Source organism: Hyperoodon ampullatus (assembly GCF_949752795.1).
Source record: "Hyperoodon ampullatus genome assembly, chromosome: 12".
Classification (NCBI taxonomy): domain Eukaryota; kingdom Metazoa; phylum Chordata; class Mammalia; order Artiodactyla; family Ziphiidae; genus Hyperoodon; species Hyperoodon ampullatus.
The window spans coordinates 82,235,078-82,249,274 of NC_136925.1; the positions used below are offsets into that span (position 1 = coordinate 82,235,078).

Below are 14,197 nucleotides of genomic sequence, written 5' to 3' on the forward strand. Positions count from 1 at the left end.
ACGTATCTTGAATTTATTTAAATACTTTTTGTTTAAAACAATTTTTTTTGTTCTGCAGAAACTTTGGAGTTTCACTCTGTTCAGGTTTATGTGATCTGGGGGGGATCATAGCCCCGTTTCTGCTCTTCCGCTTAGCGGCCATTTGGCTGGAACTACCTCTTATCATCTTTGGTAAGTTCTCACTTTATATCCTATTCTTAAATGCTCTCATCCACATTTTCACATTAATAGAACCTAAAATGATCATCAGGCTTGATATCAATTTTAACCATTTGCTCTTTTTATAACAGCTGTTTCCATTTTGAGGAACCACAATGAAATGTGGACCCTAAACCATTTAAATTTACTTTACATTAAGGGTTGCTATAAAAAAGTGTTCAGTTTAGCTTTCTTTGTTGAGGTTCTGAGTTAAAATCAAATATTATGAAACTTTTTTATAATAGGGTGGAACATAACCAATAATTTTCCAAATAGGACCAAATAATAGGGCCTTCTGTACGTTTCAAAACAAACCTAAAAACAAATTGTATTGTTAAATGCTCCATGTCTCTCAGTATTGTATCTGCACGTGCTTTGATGCTAAGCACGCCATGCCCAAAGACCAGAGGACACAGAAGCCCTTGTAGACACGTACCATGACCTCTTTGATGCCCCCCAAGTTCATACCCTCCTTCCTACCTTCAATCTTCATGAAACTCAGGAAGGGATAGGACTATAGCGTAGGGAGGGCCCTTAGGGTAATTCAGGCCAGTGCACCTCCAGTGCTGTTCCAACCTTTCTGCCCAGACCTCATACCCTCCTCAGCAAGAGAGGATGCCGGCTGGCCCCTTGCTCACTTACCTTTCCTCCACCTCCACTTCCTTACTCCCGGTAGAGGTTTTTCACCCATTGCTCAGCAGTTTAAGCTCCAATGAAAACATTGCGTCCGTGAGGACATACATCCGTAGGAATGCAGGAGTCCTTCAGCTGTGCTAGGGACCATAAAGTCGGCTTCTAATCACTGACACCAGTGATTCCATAAAAGATCATTTCAAACTATTTCACGGGATCTGATAAACAAGCTCAGCGTTGATTCTGGCCCGGCATGAAAAAGCAAAGAGAGGCCACTGTGCAACCAAGACAGAGCTGCCTGACAGCCCGGTCCATCAAGGTCGGGGCTTGCCTGCGAGCCTGGCTGGCAGAGCTGGGCGCTGGTGCCGCAGGGCAGGCCCTTGCTTGGCAGTCTGGCTGGGGAGGGAGCCGCCTTTCCAAACAGCCAGTCACAAGGGAGTGTGATAAATGAGGGTGCACATCTCAGGGATCACTAGCCCCGTGGAGTCAGGGGGAGAAAGTCAGGGAGCAAGGAGGCCATGTGGAGGTTGAATAGGAATTATCCACGTGAGAGGTGTGGGCTGGTGCTCTAGGCAGCGGGACGGCCTAGAGTAAGAGGAAGTTCAAGGACAGAGCGCGTGTGTAAGTTGGGGCCTGAAGAGAGATGAAGCTGGGGAGGTGAGCTGGGGCCGGACCTTGGAGCGTCTTCTCCGATGTGCAAGGGGCCTGCTCTTTATCCAAAAGGCAGAGTTTTAAGCCGGGGTTAACAGTGTCAGGTTTGCATTTTAGAGACATGGCTCTGATGGCAGGTACGCCTATGAGTTAGAGGGGAACGATGCTAGTGGTGAGACGATTCAAAGAATGTTGGTGTAATCAGGTAAGAGGTTTCATAAGGACTGGGTCTCGGGCGATGGCCCTGAGAATGTTGAGGAGTGGATGGACCCAAAACAATATATTGGAGGTTGAGTTGGCAAAAGGGAGTAATTGACGGGGTGAGGGCCTGAGGGACCAGCGGGCTGGCAGCACCGCAGGTGGCGGGGCCGGCCCGAGTGTAGTGAACGTCAGAAGGGCCCACCTGCAGGAGGACGCGGAGGGATGCTGTTTGGGCTGCTTGTAGCATGAGGTGCCTCTAAAAAGTCCAAGTTGAGGGCTTCCCTGGTGGCGCAGTGGTTGAGAGTCCGCCTGCCGATGCAGGGGACACGGGTTCGTGCCCCGGTCCGGGAAGATCCCACATGCCGTGGAGCAGCTGGGCCCGTGAGCCATGGCCGCTGAGCCTGCACGTCCGGAGCCTGTGCTCCGCAACGGGAGAGGCCACAGCAGTGAGAGGCCCATGTACCGCAAAAAAAAAAAAAAAAAAAGAAATCCAAGTTGAAATGGTGAGAGGCCAGTAGGTTTGATGAGCTGAGTCCAGAGCAAAGTGTGGCCTTGTGATGAAGGTTTGGAAGCCATCTGGGTGTAGATAACCACTGAAACCATGGGAGTGACCGAAACCCCATCTACAGGGCACAGGACAGAGTGAGAGGAAAGAAGGGGCCCAGGACGGAGCCCTGAGGAGCGACAGAGCATCCAGTGAAAGCAGAGGGAGAGGAACAGCCAGGGGATGAGGAGGGATGCAAGGGGCGCAGGAGGGAGACCGGGAGCGCGTGGGGCAGGGAAGCCGGGGGACAGCGGGTGAGGTCACGAGCCGCCAGAGCTGCCACGAGGCCAGGCAGCAGAGACGAGAAGTAGGGCCACTGCACCTGGTGGTGGCAGCAACGGGCGACCTGGCTGGAGCAAGGCCAGAGGGGACACTGAGCAGAGCCAGATTAGGGCAGGTGGAGGTGGGAGATGACTCTGGCCCACCAAGGTCAACTGTCCAGTTTTCAAGAATTTTTGAGCCAGTTTAAACACATCCGTCATTAAAAATTGAATAGATAAAATAGATTAAAAACAGAGGTAATAAATACGCACACCTCATCAGTCCCTGATTCACTGAGTTTTACTACATCTGTCCCCGAGGCTGGTGCGTCCACTGTAGTCCATGGCGGAGATGCCCATCTCCCCAGAGCCTCACTCGCGACGTCACACTGCTGGTTTGAATCACTCACATCCACGATGGGCATATTTACACCATGGAAACAGGCAAATGCTGCCGCAAATCAGGACTTTATTTTCTGGAGAGCTGGTTGTTAGACATTTACCAGCACAGCGCTGGGATATGAAGATGTGTAGAAAATAGGAGAGGATGGTGTTTCAAGAATTGCAGTTCTAAAGAACGGAAGAAGGGAGGAGGGTGAGGTTGATAGAAGGCTCTTTAAAGAGGAGAGATTTGAATACGTTTCAAGGCGTCCACTGATGGGTTAAAGGTGCTGGAGGGAGAAGATGAATCACTACAGTGCGGAGCCCACAGAGACGCCAAGAGATGCTCTCGGGCAGATGTGGGCACAAGTCTTGGGTGTCACATGATGGAAGCAGGAAGGGGAGGGGCAGGGTGCAGTGACAGGAGGCTGAGGGACCCCTCACTGGTGGCTTCTATGTTCCCCGTGAAGTAGGAGGTGAGGGCTTCTCGGAGTGTTTGACCCTTGGTAGGTCCTCAATAAATTGTGAAACGAGTGAACGAATGGATGGATGGATGCCAAGAGCACAGGAGCGATGGAACTGTCTAGAGTTTGAGGAAGGCTGAGAACCTGTGAAATCATGACAGAGGAGCGCTGGGCAGGGTGACCAGAGGGCTGCTGCAGGGCAGGATGAGTCCAGGTAGTGAGCACAGCAGCTTCCAGAATGAGCAGGGGGCCATGAGGGGGCGGCTGTGCGTTCCCGGTACCATAACGCCTTTCTCCTGTTCCACAGGTATCCTGGCATCTGTCTGTGGTGCTCTTGTGATGCTTTTGCCTGAAACCAAGGGCATTGCCTTGCCAGAAACAGTGGATGACGTAGAAAAACTTGGCAGGTATGGTACAAAACTCAGCACATCCTAATTAAAAGCAGCATTTCAAACCTACTGGGAAAGGACGGTGCTAAGAAAATTGAATATCCAGGGGGGAAAATATAATATTAAATCCCTATCTTACATCTTAAGCAAAAAATTCAAAGTAGATTTAAAAGGTTAATGTAAAGCAAATCTGTAAAAGAATATGTTTTATTTTTTAAATGTGGTTATGAAGAGGGAAACATTTCCAAATAAGGTGTTAAAACTCAGAAGGAATCTAAAGGAAGGAGACTGATGATTGGACAAAGTAGAAATAATTTAAATGTGCATCCATAGGCAACCGATGGTGAAAAGGGTAATATATCTATAAAATAATTGAGATATATCTATATGGAAAGACATGGAGAGATTTTTCAAGATGGATTACAAAGTGAAAAGTCACAGAACAATGTGTTATAGTATTTATTAAAAAATAAAACCAAGAGTAATCCCTCTCTATAGCTAGATGGGAAAATAAATGATAGTCAGATGATGATAGAAGAATGACAGATCAATCGATAGATAGAGAGATGAGTGATAAGTGATACATAGATAGAAAGAAGATAGGAGAAGGACAGTGAGAAAGAGACTGAATTTGGGAAAAGGGTGTCTAAATGGTGTACAGGGAAAGTTAATATCCAACCAATATATGCATATGAAATATGTTTTTGTTATATCAAGAAAAACCCACAGTACACATATTCTAATCTCCTCTGAAATCTTCCATAATAAAAAGATAGGAAGAGAGAATATGAATATGAGAATGCATAGGAAAAGATCTAAAATGATAAAATGGGGATAGAAATGGTTCAGGAAGAGGGGTGTGGAAGGGAGGACATTACTTTTAGACCCCACAGACTTCTGAATTGTTTGATTTTTTATTTTTTTAATTACAACTCATGGTCTTGTATCATTTGTGAATTTTTTTTTTTAATTTAAAAAATTTTCTGGCTGCACCACGTGGCATGTGGGATCTTAGTTACCTGACCAGGGATCGAACCTGTGTCCCCTGCGTTGGAAACGTGGAGTCTTAACCACTGAACTGCCAGGGAAGTCCTCATTTGTGAATTAAAGAAAAATAATTTAACAGCTAATTTTATTTATTTATTTTTAATTTATTTTTGGTTGCATTGGGTCTTCATCGCTGGGCACGGGCTTTCTCTAGTTGTAGCGAGCAGGGCTGTTCTTCGTTGTGGTGTGTGGGGTTCTCATTGTAGTGGCTTCGCTTTTTGCTGAGCACAGGCTGTAGGCACGCAGACTCAGTAGCTGTGGCTCGCAGGCTCTAGAGCACAGGCTTAGTCGTTGTGGTGCACAGGTTTAGTTGCTCCACAGCATGTGGGATCTTAGTTCCTGGACCAGGGATTGAACCTGTGTCCCCTGCATTGGCAGGCGAATTCTTAACCACTGCACCACCAGAGAAGTTCCTAACAGCTAATTTTAAAAATAAAAATCAATCTTCTTCTAAACAGTGACCTAGAAATTAAGAGTATGGATCTCTAAATTTTTTAAATGTATCAAAAGTATTTACGACAAGACTGAAATGTTAGTAACCTCATGGCAGTTTTATTCTTCACTTGACAGACAGGGAAGAGAGTAGAAACCGACATTTTTTAGGTCCTTATATACGTGATCAATGGTTTCATATATGTCATTTCATTTAATACTCAAAGTGATTGTGTGCAATACAAGTTCTTATCCTTACTTTTTGTATACTAGGAAATCTATGCTCAGAAAGACTTCACAACTTTTACATGCTAGTACTGGGATTGATATTGTCCAGTGTACAGGGGTGACTGTTGTTTTGGGTAGTTTTATTATCTTATGCTGTATCCTACTTGATTATGAGTATTTTCATAGCAAGAATCCCCTGGTAGGATTGGAAATTTCTCTCTTCGTATCCTCTTTTAATGAGGTCCCATCCCCCTCCCCAGAGATAAGCAACCATTGCTCAGAAGTATTTTAACCAGACCTTTAAAACCTATACAGTGATTTTATCGTCCTATTTCTTGATGCTATTTTGAAAAATAAGATTGACGAATCATCTCAGAACTTTCCTGAGAAAGGCTTATCAGTGTACTCAAAACCAAACCACCAGCTGACTTCTAACAGGATTGGCCAATCAAAGGACAGGTGGACATTCATCCCATGAAGTAACCCAATCAGATTCTTGTGCTTGTTTGTAAGTAAACTGATAAGTAATGGCTTATTCCTCAACCGAAGCTGTACCTATGTTTTACCCTAAAACAATGCTACGTGAAGTCTGAGGTGAGGTGGGAGATTCTCTTTAAGACATTGCCATTTTATAAACCAAAATTAAGTTAAGAAATTTATAAAAGGGGGGACTTCCCTGGAGGCCCAGTAATTATGAATCTGCCTTCCAATGCAGGGGACTCGTGTTCGATCCCAGGTTGGGGAACTAAGATCCCACGTGCCACGGGGCAACTAAGCCTGCACGCCACAACTACTGAGCCCCCATGCCACAGCTAGAGAGAAGCCCACGCGCCACAACGAAAGATCCCAAGTGCTGCAACTAAGACCCGACACAGCCATAAATTAATTAATTAATTAATTAATTAATTAATTAATTAATTTTAAAAAAAAAGAAATTTATAAAAGGTATCAAAACTGTCCTCTTGAATGTTACATCATGGAAAGACTTGCTTCATCCAGAAAGGATAAACATGCTGCTAGCTGTGTCATCACAGACAGTTATTTGGTTTGTATGAGCGTATGGGGGCCACATCAGGGTGGGCGGTGTCCAACCCTGTCACCCCAATTGCAGCCATGCTAAAAGACCAAAGGAAAGAAGACTATTTAAGGTTAGATAAAGCAGGGGAAATGGTGAGAAAGGAAATAGGATTATCTTCAAATAAGCTATGCAAACTTTAAGGGCAACTTCTCACGGGCTGATGTGCCCTGCAGGATCTGTTCAGGGCTGGGGTACACAGGAGAGCATCCCGGCCAGGATTGTAGGGTCAAAACTAAGAAGTTCAGTGCTGACTGTTGGTGACACAAGCCTGGGAATGTGTCATTGGAGTTTTCAGACGTCTAACTCTCAGGGGTGCAGAGTTCCTTTCCTGCACATCTGCTGCCCTCTCTTGTGAATGCCCTCTGTGCCAACCCTCCAGCGACAGGGACTGCACTCTTCTTTTCAACTCGACTCCATTTGCTGCTGCTCATTTATAGTGAGGGTGATAGATTCATTCTTGATCCCCGAACCAGTCAGAGGTCAGATTTTCAAACTCATCAGGAAAAAGTGGAGGAAGAGGGAGTGATTTGAGATCAAGACTCTTTGCCAATTCAATCATATTAAAAATAGAATTAAACAATTGGAAGAGATGGAGTTTTGGAGGTGAGAAGACCATCTCAATGGTGTGCAGGGAAAATTAATATCCAAGTGGTACATACACAGGAAGAATTAGTCCAACAAAAATTCAACTTACATGAATTTTTTTCTAATTTTTTTCTGTATTTGTAAATTGTCATAATTAAAAAATTGGGTAAATTAATTAATTATGCCTAGTCCCTCCCCTTGAAAAAACATCTAATAAAAGTCTGATCTATGGTTTTACAAGTTAATCACATTGATGGCATTCTATAATCACTTACTCAGGAACAAACACGACTTAGCCCCAAGTTACGGAAACCTGTTAGCATTTTCCCTTCTACAACAGCACTTAGTCATTTTCTCATTTCTGCCTTCTCTTGTTCACATCAGCAGCTCATTTCCAAACCATCTGTTACGGAGTAGAAATTCATAAAAAATTTTTATGCGCTATAATGCTAATTAACCCCTGCCTAGGGGTTGAGAGCAGGCAAAAAATGACTTGGAGACAGAACTAAGATCCCACATGCTGTGGAGCAACTAAACCTGTGCACCACAACGACTGAGTTGGGTTTTTATGAACAGTTATGCATGAGTGTATTCGATCAAAACCAACTATGAAATTGAGTAGTAACAAAAAGACTTCCTTCTCACTAGCTGTATAATCTTTTATAAGGACTTTCTCTTTTCTCTTTTGTTTTGTTAGTCCACATTCCTATAAATGTGGCAGAAAAAAGAAAACTCAAGTTTCGAGCTCTCACCTTTGAGGCCCCTGCCAAAGATGCAAGGAAAGAGCTCTTCAGGCTGGTCCCCCCAAGGAACCGACGTGCCTTGCAGAGACGTGTGTGTGTCCACTTCAGCTGTGCAGCTCCAAGTGTTTTTAATACTTTACAAAGACATTCAGACTATCCAGAGTATTTTTATACAATGTCGGATGAATCAAGACTCATCGTGCTGTCAAAGTTTCTGGGAACATGTAATATGTGACCGGTTTAGCCAAGAGCCTGTTGTGTGCACAGCTCCTCCTGAGGTTTTTTCTCATGCTGGGGCAGTGTCTCTGACCCACTGGGTTAGAGAGAAACAAGAGAAGCCCCACCCAGTTCTCATGACGGTTCCATCAAGAATGCAAGATGTGCAAACCAAGGATCTGGGGAAAGTGTACAGAAATGGGTTCATCAAATCTGGTCAAGACATTGAGGCTCTGAACTGAGGGTTCTGAAGATTCCAGGGAAGATGAAGATTTGGGAATCTTGTTAATGCAGAGACTGAATCTAAGGACCTCGGGCCACGTGGCTCTGAGCCTTTGCTTTCTCTTCTCACCTTGAGCCCCTTAAGCTCCTGGAGCATCTAGGGTTGCAGGCACTTTTAGGCCTTGTTCCAGAAATAAGAACAAATCTGCTATACAATTCAAGGATTTGGCTCTATTATTTATAAAATCAGATTGGTCCTGAGATGATTCAGGATAATTGTGGTCCTCCTTTAGTGGACACCTACAGCCACATATTCAGTTTTTTACTGATGAAACCCATGGACTATGATTTCATGGGTCTTAAGATTTTAATATTACAGGGATATTTATCTTATATGTGTGAGGTCAGCTCTATGATGATGCCCATGGTCAAGAGTGAAAAATAGGGACAAATCTCATTCAATCTTGACACTTTTGACTTGTCTTGGGAAGAAGCTTACATTTTAGTTTGAAAGAAAGGTCAGTTATATCCATGCTTAAAAGAATTAGCAGACGTTTATATTGTACATGACTTTACAGGTACTAATAAGGGATTTGATCTTTCTTTTTTGTTACTGAGACTTTTTGAAATGTGGAGTTTAAATACAAATATGCTGTCTTTATGATGTTCTGCTTTATATGTTACATTTGTTATATTTTCAAATTCAGTATGTATCTTATGCAGAAATTTTTAATGAATTGTTTTGGGTGGACAGGTAAAATGGGAGCCAAAGGGAAATCTTGCCAGTGAGGGAGAAAATTTCTATGTGAACATGTGACGATATGTACGGTGTACATGCTAATTGTAAAATAAGTTTTTAATCCTTAAAGCACATCAGAATTGAATATGAATATTTTATTTTTCAATGAAATAAACACAGTTCTTTAAGGGTGTAATGCTGCATTTACCCTTTATTCATACACCCTTGCATTTTTGTTTCTTTTGCATTTTTCTCTTTGCTGTGAGATGACTGTTGCTTCTTGTTACTATCACCTTGGAATTGTATTTTGAGTTGACATTTGGGTTCTGATAACAATTAAAAAATGTAAATTGTCAAGAAAAAATCAATTGGTATCCTTTCTCTTCTTTCTGAACATGTGTCACTGTAAAACACTCTTCCCATGTGACAAAGTATACTACATATCCAGGCAGCCAATTACTGATGGAAATTAAATGGTCCACCTTCAATATATGTTCGTTGCTCCTTTCCAGGCTCTTGGCACCATTCCTAGACTCATATGTGACCCAGAATACCATTCAGACTCTTAGCTGGTCTTGTGTTATGACACTTCCATTGCCCAGTTTACTTCTCAGAATACAGCTGTCTGCCCAGGGTCTCCTGTGCTGGGCTGGAGTCAAGTTGTCAGTAACAGATTTCGTTCCCAAGAACAGAATTTGCTCTCATGATTCCCCATATATGCTGCAGCTTTGAAAACATTCATCCCAGTGCCAAAAATAAAGACATTAAAGATGTGTGACAAGGTGAATATATAGGTGACTTACTACTCTATTCATCTTACAGGCTTCTCGTTCCTCTATTCCTTAGGAGAAAGAACAAAATCACTCAGGTCTGTAAGATTTACATTATTTACAATTGGTAGGATCAACGAAGAACATGAAAACAGTGAAAATCAAAAAATAAGTCAAAGGAAGTACAGAGTTTATTTTCAACAAATGTCATAGCTGTATTGCTTCATTATTACAGAATCCAGCAGTCCATGGACAGGAACAAGTTATCCACAACAATACAAAAAAATGTTGAGGTTTGGCGGTAGCTGGTAGCTAAGTACAGTGTCAAACTTAGTTTGATTACTGTCAATTATTTCTGAGCATGCTGAATTCCCTACCCATGTTCCAGCTTCAGATCCATTGATGCTTCACTCTGTCTCCCATCTAATTAATTCTTTCTCACTATTTCTTCAATCCAAGTAACAAACTTTGAAACACGAACATACACACCAGGCTTATTGGGCCGTGCACAGCCAAGACCCCATGAAGTGACTCCTTGTAAAATGTATTTGTCCTTCTCAAAGCAAACCAGAGGCCCTCCACTGTCACCCTACACAGAGGAAGGGAAAAAACCATGAGAGGATTAAGCTTCCATCCTTTTAGTATGGGACGTCGTCCTTCTATTACCCAAATGTAAGTTTTTCCCAGTATTTGAACATCCCTTTCCAATCAGAAAGGAACTTAGTAACATATTATTTGAACATCTGCTGTGCCTTCAGTACTAGGCAAAGTACGTTTAACAAAACCGTACCATTTAGTGTTTCCCGGGGGGAAAAGAAGTCCCTTGTGAAAACTGTATTCATCCCTTCAAGCCTTGGGGTTTCTCTTAGGGAGGGTAACCCCAAGAACAATCTTAAAGGAGGTGTGGGAGGGTCTTTGTCTTATACCAACCTCCCTTCCCTACTAGAAAGGCCACGTCCCGTGTCCCACCCAAGAGCCCCCTCCCAGAGGCGTAGGGGCTTTTGCCGTGATGGTGCTTTATTCCCTTACAACCAGTGTGGAACTCAAGGCCGAAGAAATCACCCTACATGACCTGAATCAGCCTTCAGAGACACGCTTAAAAGGTTTCTGGGCAACATTTAGACTGTGGCCTTCGATTGACAAATCCTTCTCGAATTTTCTCTTTTGGGGCTGAAATGTCTAAGGGGCCAAAACTCGCCAACACAAGATGAACTTTGATCTCTTTAGTCTCTTCTTACCTGGCAACTGTCAGCACCTCCAGCCAGATGCCCCGCACACAGCTCGGTGGATTTGACTCTCCCATTCAGATACTCATAGCGATTGCACACCTTGTTTTCAATCACAGGCAGCCGGGCTTCCTTGAGCAAGCCAGCACCGTAAGTGCCTGTGTTTAAAAAGATGAAAACACACGGTGACTGGATCGAAAACGTGTCCGCAAGGAAGCTTCCAGAACAACAGAGCAGCAATGATAGATCTCATATTCATCCGTGAGGTTGGATAAAACAAGAAGTCAGTTCCCGGTACTAGTAGAACTCTTTCTTTTTTCTTTTTGACCCTTGAAAGTATAAACATTATATAAGATTTCATGTTCCCAAGACCTAGACTTAATTAATCTGGACTTCTTTATGGGATTTTGAGGTTGGTTTGTGTTGTTATTTTTTGGTTTCTTTTTTTTTTTAAGCTCTAAAGAAATTTACTTTTAATGTATAAAGAGAGATTGAGAAATACTAGTGCTACTATTTTCATATATTCCCTTCTAGGATTTTTATATGCTTCTTTTACTACTTATATCATATTGCACATTTTTTCCACACAAAGTTATATCATAAGGACTTTCATAAACCTACAATCTGTATAATTAATATTTTAGTGGGGAGTGACTGCTTAATAGGTTTGGGATTTCCTTTTGGGGTGAGGCAAGTGTTCTGTAAATAGTGGGGACAGTTGCACAACGTTGTGAAGGTGCTAAATGCCACAGAATTGTACTCTTCAAAATAGTTAAAAAAGTAAATTTTATGTTACATATATTTTACCACAATATTTTTTAAAAACACAACTGTCATTTACTGAGAGGTAACTTTTTCAGGCACAAGCTCATTATGTGGTGTAGCTCATTTAATTCTTAAAACAGTCCGATCACCTAGGCACTTTTGTCATTCCTATTGTACAGCTAAGGAAACTGAGGCTTAGGAAGGGTGTGTAGTTTGCCCAAGATCACCCAGCAAGTATGGTGGAGCTGGGATTTGAACTTGGGTCTGCAACATCATGGCCCAAATTCTTCACCACCACGTTCACTGGCTACAACAGCTGCTCTCAGCGTATCACTTCTTTGTTCCTACAGGTTATTCATATTCCTTAGTATTTTCTTAAGTCTAAGTTCTGAGGGATTATATAGACATATTTATGGTTCCCAGTATCTTTGCCAAATATTTTCTAAACATGTGTGACAGTGTAAAATGTCACTAGAAACAAAGCACTGCACAACAACCTTCTGAGTGTGTGGTGTCTAATAATTTTCAAATATTTGCTAATGTGATGGGTGGACGTTGTCTTAATTTATTTCCTAATTTACATTTCTTTTCCAATTAGGGACGGTAAAGATTCTTTGGTGTGCTTGTTTTCCTCACTGTATTTCTTTCTTTGTGAGAAAAACTGCTTTTTTTTTCCTTTGGAAAATGGAAATAGAACCCATGCACAATCACAAGAAGAGATGATGTTTTCCAGATGGACACACCCAGGTACGTCTCAGCATTTTCACAAATAATCCAGTTTTCCAATTTTGCAAGCCCAGCTTTCCTGAGTTTTGCAAAATCTTTGCGTTGCCAGCATGGAACAGCCAAGAAATAAGGTATGCCTTCTTCTCCAAAGACTTTTAATAAAATTGGAAAATTGTCTTGAGTTCAGAAAACTTACACTGGAGTTGACGGGAGCACCTAAGAGGACCACGACCTGGAAAGAAGAGGCGAGTCCCAGCCCTGGGCAGGCAGAGCCACCGAGCACGGAAGTCCTGACCACAGAAGCATTGGGTAGCGGATGCATTTTCTGAATTGAGTGGATATGCAGAGGGTGCGGCCTTCTCAAAACTTTTTGCTGAAAATTAATTTAACTGAGTGTCCTGCTCTTATATCTGCTTTCTGAGCAAGGCAGACATCCTGAGGCTAGGGACAAATCCACTGCTAATTGACCAGACGCCTTTGTGGTCTGTACAGAGGTGCTGCCATCGTGTGGCCACAGCAGAGATGGCGTTTCTGAGGGCCTGAGGCTGAGGGTGACCTAGGGACCTGAAGGGGTGGTGGGGACGTCGAAGCAGGTCCCTGAAAGTACCCAGTGATTGCTGATGAGGGGCTGACGTGAATGACCCCCTCGACATCAACCCTTACCTTGCTTTGGAATACGAAATCAGGGAAAGTCTGGAGACTAAAGGGGAGAATTCTGACCTCACACAGAGAGGCTGAGAACGCTGATTGATCTGATGTCATTATTGACATATAGAAAATTGGTAAACAGACCTGACTCATGTTTTGTGAATCCTGATCCAATGAATACATTGAGAATCATTTTCTCCAGTTAGACATTCAGACGAAGCCTGGAGAGACAGGGGAACCCAGTGCAGGGTGATAGAAAAGTGTGGGTGTTGGGTGAGACAGAAGAAACAGCGAATGGGCTTGGGGGTGTGTGGCAGGCCTGGGTTCCATCAGGGCTCAGCTACACACAGGTTATGTGGTATTTATTGATGACAGTGACAGTGGTGATGACGGGGAGGGTTGGGGGCCGACCATGATAGCGATGGTGAAGATAATGATGATCCTGAGATGGTGAGGGTGATGGTGAAGATGGTGGTGGTGATGATGGTGTCCATGGTGATGGTGGTGATGATGATGGTGGTGATGGTGGTGGTGGTCGTATAATAGTCACAGGAGCTGCTAAAGTACCACCTCCAAAGCACTGAGCTCTTCATATGCATTATCTTAATCCTCACAAGGACCTCATAGGGTAGCATAGATGAGGAAACTAAGGCTAACATGTAGAACATAATTTGAAAACGCGGATTTTATGATGAGGGCTTAAATGCCAAATGGTACAAAGAGGTAAGGTGACTTGTCCCGTTCGCCCCGCTGGTGGCAGAACCAGAACTATTTTCCAGGGCTCCTGACTCCCACTCTGGGGCTCCGACCAATGCTTCTGAGAAAGTGAGGCGGAGATCTAGGACATTCTTATAAGGTTCCTAGGCCCGAGTCTGAAGGATATAATAATAATTTTTATTATACTATAATGCAGGGCATACTGCAAAGAGAAGGCGGGATTCCCAAACTATAGTACAGCTGCTGAGCCAGGATCCTGCAGAAACGTTTCCTCTCTCATCCTCACCCCGTCAACCAAAACCAAACACCATCCTAGAACTGGGACCTTTCTTGC

General features: G+C 43.2%; 2 protein-coding genes across 4 annotated transcripts in view; one reads left to right on the top strand and one right to left on the bottom strand.

Moving 5' to 3' along the window:
* Nucleotides 1-7,855, top strand: part of SLC22A3 (solute carrier family 22 member 3) — a gene marked incomplete at its 5' end in the record, with an annotated part of 81,659 nt that extends 73,804 nt beyond the window's left edge. Inside the window, 3 exons of the mRNA XM_079716070.1 lie at nt 59-171; nt 3,640-3,739; nt 7,789-7,855. Of these exons, the coding sequence (XP_079572196.1) occupies nt 59-171; nt 3,640-3,739; nt 7,789-7,849 (274 nt within the window). The 3' untranslated portion in view covers nt 7,850-7,855. The remainder of the gene's footprint in view (nt 1-58; nt 172-3,639; nt 3,740-7,788) is intronic.
* A 2,353-nt stretch (nt 7,856-10,208) lies between these two features.
* PLG (plasminogen) overlaps nt 10,209-14,197 on the bottom strand; it is a gene marked incomplete at both ends in the record, with an annotated part of 45,096 nt that continues 41,107 nt past the window's right edge. For all 3 annotated transcript variants that reach the window (XM_079716801.1, XM_079716802.1, XM_079716800.1), the window contains 2 exons: nt 10,209-10,370; nt 11,020-11,165. In XM_079716801.1, coding sequence (XP_079572927.1) covers nt 10,209-10,370; nt 11,020-11,165 — 308 coding nt within the window. The remainder of the gene's footprint in view (nt 10,371-11,019; nt 11,166-14,197) is intronic.